General features: G+C 40.3%; 1 protein-coding gene across 1 annotated transcript; it reads left to right on the top strand.

The window, feature by feature from the left end:
- The first annotated feature begins 1,100 nt into the window (after positions 1-1,100).
- On the top strand, positions 1,101-7,809 carry CDKN2C (cyclin dependent kinase inhibitor 2C). The gene is made up of 3 exons (XM_012776170.3): positions 1,101-3,084; positions 3,519-3,658; positions 7,079-7,809. Exons 2-3 carry the CDS (start codon positions 3,530-3,532, stop codon positions 7,454-7,456), a joined length of 507 nt encoding a protein of 168 aa, XP_012631624.1. The 5' UTR covers positions 1,101-3,084; positions 3,519-3,529; the 3' UTR covers positions 7,457-7,809.
- The last annotated feature ends 1,161 nt before the right edge of the window (positions 7,810-8,970 follow it).

An 8,970-nucleotide genomic window follows, 5' to 3' on the forward strand; every position in this document is an offset into this window, starting at 1 on the left:
TGTTTTTATTTTTATTTACATATGAGGAAGAGTTTTTAGGGCATCAAAATCTTTTCAGGGCTTAAGACCTCCAAAAATGTTAATCTGACTCTGTGTGCATCTTAAATTATCATAAATTTTATTTACTCAGTTATTCAGCAAAAGTATTTTATTTCATGGAAATCATAACACATTTATACCCATACTTTATATAATAAGTAATAATTTATAATAATTTTACAATATAATTCAATAATTTATAATTTAATATTATTCATGACACTATTTTCTCTAAGTACAAAACCAGAACAAATGCTAGAAAGCAACTCATAAATTGGAGTTCTCTCCCTCCAGCTGTATTAAAAGATTCCATAGTTCCCAGAACAAAGTAAATTTTTATTTCTTACTAGTATAAATGAAATATTAAATGTTCTATTTGAAACGTCTAAATATATGTAAGAAGAAAGAGAGGAGTTCATTTCTTCTGTTGTAGTTCCCATTTGATTCACAATTCAAGTTCAGTTGCCCAGGAAAAGCGCCCTGGTTATTTTTGTCCTCAACAATTCAGTTATAGAAAACATTGCCAGATTCTTCCCAGCTTCCACTCTCCCTCTACCTACCAGCCAATCAGTTGCTAGATGATTATCCAGATGTTTCTGATGTGTTTTGTTGTTAATATTCCCAGTATACTTCAAGGATAAGGGTACAGATGTTGCTTGAGGATATGCTTGCCAAAGACCGGTTCTAATTAAGCCACTTGTCATTTTTTGCTTGGTTTCATTTTGACCACTGGGTGCATCATGCAACCGTGTTGGATATTTTTAAGAGCATAAAAATACAGACAGCAGCAGTTAATTGATCTCACATAGCACAAAGAGGCAGTTAAGAATACAAAACTTGGTGTCAGATGATTAAATAAACGATTAGGAAAGAGACCATTCCTTTACATCTAGAAACCCTCCCCACCTCTCGCCCCCATCCCCCTCAAAACCAAGCCATCTCTAAGTAATGGAAGAGAACTTCGGCAACAAAGAAGTGGCTTTGGTAGAAAACACTTTCCAAGGCTTATTTTAATTTTTGCTTTAAAAGTAATTGTTTCTCTCCCTTTCCTCCAAGAATAGGAATATTTGTTTCTTACCCCTTGAAACATTAAGGCTTTTAGAGTTCGTTATGATTTCTTACCTATACTACGTGTTAAGTTTTCGTAAAGCTCAGTCTATACAAGGCTGACTTTTTTTCTGAGCACTGTGCTTATAGTCAGCCCGAGTCTCTCCCCGACCCCATGGCCACCTCTGCCCATCGCAGCCCTAGGCGCTGATCTGGCAGGTGCGAGGCTGAGGCCCGGCGCTCAGCGAAGGAGGCCAAGTTTACTCAGTGCGCGCGCCCTAGAGGAGGCAGCGGCAGCCGCAGGCCTGGCCGCTCGAACTTTTCGAGGCCGGCAGGAGAGCGGGGAGGCAGGCCGACCTGCCCTGCTAGTACTGGAGAAGACTCCCTTTGCGCCAGCTCGCTCTCCGCCTTTCTACAGCCAGCGCGGCAGAGATTCTGAGGCCCTGCGGCTTTTCACCGCCGTCTTAATTAACAAACCCCCGCGCCGAACAGTGGAGTTCGGGACAGCCCGGGTTTCGCGTCGCAGACTCCAGCCCGCCCACTAGCCGAAGGAGGACAGGCCCGGCTTGCCTGGGCAGAACCCCGCTCCAGCTGGGGCCTGGCCGCCGGGTTGGCGGGCGGGAGCCAGCGCGAGAGACTGAGGGAAGGAGGCGGGGAGCTAGGAGACCGGAGGAAGGGAGCGGGGCTGAAGGGGCGGAGCCTGCGAGGCAGCGGGCGAGAGCGCCAGCGGGGCGGAGGGCGGAGCGTGGGCCGGGCCCAGCCTTCCCGCTCCCCGGGCGCTGCAACTCTGCCGAGCCTCCTTAAAACTCTGCCGTTAAAATGGGGGCGGGTTTTTCAACTCAAAAAGCGCTCAATTTTTTTCTTTTCAAAAAAAGCTGATGAGGTTGGAAAAAAGGGAGAGAAACCGGCACCGTCTCTGAGAGGCAACAGAAGCAGCAATTGTTTCAGCGAAAAAAGAAGCAAGTGAGGGAGGAAAGGAAAAGAGCAGAAAGGGGGAAGACGCGCAAGTGACTGTAAGGGTGAAGGAAGCAGGGGCTGGCGATTTGGGGGACCAGCTACAACAGCAACTGTCACTGGGAGCACTGCGGCTTGGAAAGAAGCTTTGCTGCCAGGCTGGGCTCCAGGGCACAGCTGGCTGGCGGCTGCCCTGTCCAGGCACAGGCTCGGGGCACGGCGAAGGCCCGGAACCGCGAGAGGTTGGCGAAGTGGCACCAGGCGCTGAAGCTGCCGGGCTCTTGCTGAGAAGGCGGCTGGACTAGCTGCGCCCTGGAACTGTGGCGACTCCCCCTACTCAGAGGTTGGCCTGCACTTCCCAGGACCTCCCCATCTCCGGAGGCCCCCAGAAAACCGGGAAAGGAAGGAAAAGACGGCGGCGGCGGCAGCTCAATGAGTGCCTACAGCAGAAAGCCTGAACTAGCTCGGTCGTAGGCGGGAAGTTACGGGAGGGCTGCCCTGTGCAGCCGCGATGCTGCGGCGAGCTGCGCCAGCGGCCAGGGCCCGATAGACGCTTCCCGCATCGCTCTCCTCCTTCCTCAGGTTGCCGGGAGTCCCGGGACCTGGTGGGGCCGGCATGACGGGCTTGCTGGGGGCCCGCCACGCTCCTGGCAGCCTCCGGATACGCGCGCCGAGCCCGGCTCCCACGACCTCTGAGGTTCGGCGGGGCTGCGGCAGCCTGCCGGGCCAGATCGGGAGCCTTCCCGGGCGGCGTTAGCCCGCGGCTCGGCCCGGACGTGACTAAAGGCTCTTCTGGAGAAGCCGAGAGCACTAGGGAGCCGTGAAGACCTGTAACTTGAGGGCCACGGAACTGCTACTCCCGTTTGCCTTTGGCGATCATCTTTAACCCCCCGGAGCACGTCAGCATCCAGCCACCGCGGCGTTCTCCCAGCAGCTAAGGACTCGGGACTACCCCTTCGGCGAGACGGATGGAAACCGAGCCCCTTCGAGGACCTGCCTCTGCAGTTCTGGCTCATGCGACTCAAGTCACCACCGTGAACAAGGGTGGGTTAATGCCTTTTCTTCCGCGGTGTTTTCTGCCCTGATCTGGTCCCTTAAGTCTCCACACACATTCCTCACTGAGATCTGTTTCATAGGTACGTGACAGCTCTGTCTACATCTTACGTCCACAATAATTAACCAGGAATGTTATGTGTGTCTGTGTCTCTCTGTTGAATCACTAGAATTCTTCATAGGGGTTAAGCTAAAAAGCGAGAAGAGGAGCCCCTCTCCAATGGCTCAGTTTTGCTGAATAATCACGTGTGAATCGAGGGGCGGGCTTTTGGCAGGCAGATCTTACTAGTATTTACTACCAAGCTCTACTCCAGATTAACCATCCCAGTCCTTCTGTCAGTCCCCGATGCCATCATGCAGCCTAGTTAGGAGCAAAGGAAAGGGGAAAAAGGAAAGCAACTAATTCATCTTTTCCCGATCGTCAGGACCCTAAAGAATGGCCGAGCCTTGGGGGAACGAGTTGGCGTCCGCAGCTGCCAGGGGGGACCTAGAGCAACTTACTAGTTTGTTGCAAAATAACGTAAACGTCAATGCACAAAATGGATTTGGAAGGACTGCGCTGCAGGTTGGTATTCAGAGAGGTGGGGAAAACAGGTCAGTAATGTTGCCTACGTGACCCGGGTTTCTAGAATGACAGCTTTTACTCTTTCAGTGGTAACAAAATTTCACTGTTTTTCAACCTAGTTGGTTGCCATATTTTATATCTTTAAGTGGATCCAACTCCCCAAAATGACGTACTTTGAACAAATTCGTCAAATCCCATAACATCCTCGATATCAAGTGAGTTCCAGGTTTGATCTTAATTTTTGGAATGTTTTTGTGACGGTGGGGATCTTAAAGTAGTCATTGTAGCGCCGAGGTTTGTTTTGTTTTGTTTTCTAAGACAGCTCTGTAAACACATTATTATGATTATTTGAAGTAAATACACTGCTATTAGTGGTTTCACGTACTTTGCTCCCAATAATTGACTTTAACGTTAATTTTCTTGGCTACTGGCAAGAGTGTTTTTCCTTCAAATACTTCAAGTTTTGACAAACGACCTTTCCTCATTTGTAATGGGTGGCTTGGGCACCGGGACAGGATGTACATTTCACAGTTAATGTAATACCATCCACTCATTCAGGAGTGGGAAAGAATAAAAATTTGAATTTTCTAATAAGAGCTTAGCTGCAATGTTTTTGTCTCTGCGATCATGCCGTGGTATGCTCTAATTTTCAGTAATTAGATTTACAGGAAACAATTGACATGTGTCCAGCTGCCAAGAATTGTACCTGATAATTTTTTTCCTCCTCTGAGTGTTATATGTAATTTAGTTGAAAAGCTTAGAAACAGAAAAATGGCAAAATAGTATCAAATAGTTGCTTTATCAGAGTTCTAATGACATTCTTATGAGCTATTCTTATTTGGAAATGCAACACTTGAAGTTGTTTTTGAAAACTTATTGGGGAGAGGGTTTTTAGAGGGCTTTGTTTCGGTTGTGAGAATTTGAAATTTAAGTGGCAAGATATATACTATTAACAGATGAAATCTATACAGTTTGTACATTTTAAATCAGAATACACTGGCCTTTCAAAAATTTCAGTATTAAGGAAGCTTATGCATAGATACTACATTATTTATCTTGTTATTTCAGGTAGATTAAGTAGGGAAAGGATTTTTTTTCCTTTTTCCCTCTAGGAATTTTGAACAGGTTTGGTGATGATAGCAATTCCACAAATTTAATATACTGAAAAGTTTCCTGTTAAAAACTCAAAAGATTATGTAAACCTCACAAAGAATGAGCCACTTAACCCACGTTCAGAATAAGATCTTACAGGACTTTTGACGAACAGGAAGACTGGGAGATTAACACTACAAAAAAAACAGTTTTGACAAACATTTTTAATACAACCTTGAATCTTGTTTATATTAAACATACTTATCAAGATACTAACACCCACTTATTGTGGCTTAGTCCTAGTACATAAAATGAAACACACACACACAAACAGGAGTTTCAAAGCTTATTTTCAGTATGCATAATCATGACTCTGAAGTAATGTCATAACTCCAGAAAGAATTTTCTTCAAAATCATTTCCAATATTGCTATTATGTTCTGTGAAAGAAGGCAGATTTACTTCTGAAATTATGTTTATTTAACTCAATTGCAAAAGCTTTTTCCTCCTCCCTCGTGGAGTTTTTCTATCAGGATAATATCAAAGGCCTTAATCGTACTTACAAAGATCCAAAGTGTCTCTTATTTTTCTCATTCTAGGTCCTTAAATGTGACTAAATCTTTAGAGACAATTGTGGCAAAAATTAGATTATATTAATTTTTAATGACCAAAAGTGTATTTCATTGAAATTCTTGAAAAATAAATTATGTATCTTTTTTTAACCACTGTTCCAAAAGAAGGGCTAAAAGTCAATAGGGTTTTGTTCAATGGGGAATCCTTAATATTTTGGCCACCTATAGTTTTCATTCACAAAATATTATTCACTCTAAATATTTTTTGTTACTTAATTTGTGATTATTTTTACAAAAAATAATTTAAACACATCAACTTTGTATTCTCCAATAGATTATCATCTAATTTCATAAACATTGAGTGTGTCTATTATGTAAGCTATCTATTATTAATTTAGATTATTATGAATATACCTAAAAATAAATGAAGCCAGTTAAAATACAGAAAATTTCTCACATGTTAAGGAGCGAAATATTTTTTAAAACTAAATTATATATTTTTTATACTTATATGCTGCTCTACAAGATATTTTATAATTATAAGATACTAATAATGACCTTATTAGAGTGAAATATATTCAAATAACAGCAGATAAGTATTTTGTGATGTGAATTATTTGACTGTTGATAGCAAATGTTAATACCACATCGTACTTTTAAAATGTTGGCAGTTTACAAATAACTATTCCTAAATGCTTGATAATAACTGCAAAAGGAAATAAGATGGGATCACCAGTTGATTACTAAATGGGCTCAAACCACAAGACAAGGCTGTCCATGTCCCAAAACACTCACTAAATGTCTATTTTTACTTCTTTTGATCACTTGAAAATAAGAAGGCTAGTGAGAACTTTGAGAAGTAGTAGATAATATAGCAGGATGACTATTTCATTCTTTTCAAGAACAGTTGCCATACAATCATTTCCTATCTACTATAAGGCATATCAGGAACTTGGTTTTACATAAATTGATATCATAAGCAATGTAGAACACTGTTGCTTATTTAACACCTTAATAATCAGTAACATTGTGTAATTTCAAATGAAGGATTCTAAGCACTAAGTACACTAGTGACCAATATTAAATAACTTGCAAAGAAAAAATATTTTAGTGAAAGGCTTGGAAATTTGGTACTATATCTATTTGGAAGGAATTTGTAAAAATTAATCATTTAAGAAGGTACCAGAAAATATCATTTAACAGATAATTTTTACACTAGGTGATAGATTCAGATGTGTCAAAACACTTGTTTTGGGGTTTACAGAAACTTACCATCCTTATTTGCTTTCAGTACCTATTTAGAAAATAAAGTTTAATCACATTTGATTTTCCAGAATTAATACCCAAGGCACATTTTTAGTATGAACAACCAAACAAAATGAGATTCTTATTTAAATCCCAAATTCCATTTCTTTTATTTTAATTCCATTTCTTTTATTTTAAACTCAGATGGAAAACTGAGTTATCAGTGAATTTTATACAAGTTGCACAAATTCTGTCCTATTGATCATTTTATCCTACTTTGGGGCCCATTTAAGATATTCCATCATAGGAGCTCAATTTTAAGAAGTTTTCTTCTACGTTTACCTACTAGAACTTTTCTGCAACTCAGCCCTTCAAACTCCATCCTATGGGTCTTCCCCAAGCACTCTATCAAAAATAAATAGTTAACATAAATAGAAGGGCAGATAGATATTTTAAAATATTTCTGTAGCATGAGCACTTGAAGGATTCTACCACTTTTACTTCTTTTCTAGGTTATGAAACTTGGAAATCCTGAGATTGCCAGGAGACTACTACTTAGAGGTGCTAATCCCGACTTGAAAGACCGAACTGGTTTCGCTGTCATTCACGATGCGGCCAGAGCAGGTTTCCTGGACACTTTACAGACTTTGCTGGAGTTTAAAGCTGATGTTAACATCGAGGATAATGAAGGGAACCTGCCCTTGCACTTGGCTGCCAAAGAAGGCCACCTCCCGGTGGTGGAGTTCCTGGTGAAGCACACGGCCAGCAATGTTGGGCATCGGAACCATAAGGGGGACACCGCCTGCGATTTGGCCAGGCTCTACGGGAGGAGCGAGGTCATTAACCTGATGCAGGCAAACGGGGCAGGGGGACCCTCTAATCTGCAATGAATGTGGGGAGGGCTTTCCCACATGGTCTCTACTTTGCTAGTTAATTGGGTGGCTGTTATGATTATTTTAATATCATTTGTTAAAATACAGTTTTGTCATATTTTAAGCAGCTAGTTAAATCTTCTGAAATTGCATAAGTGAAAATCTTACACATATATTTAAGCAACATCTTTTTCACCTGCAAAATCCTGATTCCTAACGTGTAATTGCAAATAGCTTTGGCTTTCTTCTGAATATTTTATCTTTCCTTGCTTCCCGCTTTGCCAATCTCAATACTCAATACTGGGAAAGTTTGTTTTTAAAATGGTTTGCCCTGATGCTTCTTTTGCCTAATTAAAAGACTTTCAAAACAGGACGACAGTTTTCTGTGATTTTCACTCTATAACCCACAGACAACTTGCCACTTCCTAAAGAGAAGTGTACTAAAAGTTCATTGATGTTTTAAGTCTTGACATTGGAAAAAGTAGAGCAAATGGAAAACTAGACATGTATTTTTTATGATTCACTTATTCTTTTCTTCCTGTCCCCATATTCCCCATCTCAGATTCTACTTGGTTCCTAGTATTTCTGCTTTAAAACAGAATAAGGACAACATTTTTTGAAGATCAAACCTGAAATTATTTCAGTGCGAACTTTTCCTAATGTTCAGTCTTCCCTTTTTCTTAAAGTCAAGTCAAATAGTTGAAGGACAGGTTTCAGGAGTAGGAATCTGAAAACAAATTGTTAGCTCTAAAAACCAGTTTTAAAAGAAAATGCCACTTTAAAAGTGCTTCCCATTAATTGATTTTTAATTACAAAATGAAACAACTGGTTAAATAATACACTTGCCACAATTATAAGTACACTACATATAACATTGACTTTTTCTCTCCAAATGCCAGAAATGTAAAATTATAAAATGTTTAAGTATTAAATAAAATACAATACCAACTTTTAGGTGGTGAAAAACTCTGCAAGAAAAAAATTTTAAAAATTATATATAAAAGCCATAACTATTTTAGGGTCTGCAGAACAATAAATGTAGTAACTTGTACAATAATAACTAAGCTGCTCCCACATATGGTACTTATTTCCTCAAAACTTTTTAGTAAAGGAGTATAAAATCTTTTTAGGAACATGTTTAGCTAAAAATGTAAAAAAAAACTTTTTTTGAAAGAAATAGAAATACCAAATTTCCGAAGAGGATTTTCCAGCATCTACTACTAACTATCATTTTAGTTAAAGATTATCTAAATTTATAAATACTTTTTATGTTTTATGTGAAAGTTGTTTTATGTGAAAGTTGCCTCCTCCTTCATAAGCTCTTTGCCCTTGCTCCAAAAAGAACAAAATACTTCAAGGTTTATTGAAGGACATGGTTCTGAAGCCTGCCCTAAGAAGGATTGGAATGGTTGCAGGCAGTGGTTTTCAATAATTTATTTTTCATGATAGTATAAAAGAATATAGGAGGAAAAGTTTAAACCTTTTCATTTTGCACTAAAATCCACAATCTCTAAGTGCAACAAGATTTTGAC

Source organism: Microcebus murinus, chromosome 2, assembly GCF_040939455.1.
Source record: "Microcebus murinus isolate Inina chromosome 2, M.murinus_Inina_mat1.0, whole genome shotgun sequence".
Taxonomy (NCBI): domain Eukaryota; kingdom Metazoa; phylum Chordata; class Mammalia; order Primates; family Cheirogaleidae; genus Microcebus; species Microcebus murinus.

Coding starts and splice junctions, on each gene's coding strand:
- CDKN2C (XM_012776170.3), top strand. CDS start 3,530: ATGGCCGAGCCTTGGGGGAACGAGTTGGCGTCCGCAGCTGCCAGGGGG. Junction 3,659..7,078: donor TTGGAAGGACTGCGCTGCAG/GTTGGTATTCAG, acceptor CTTCTTTTCTAG/GTTATGAAACTTGGAAATCC.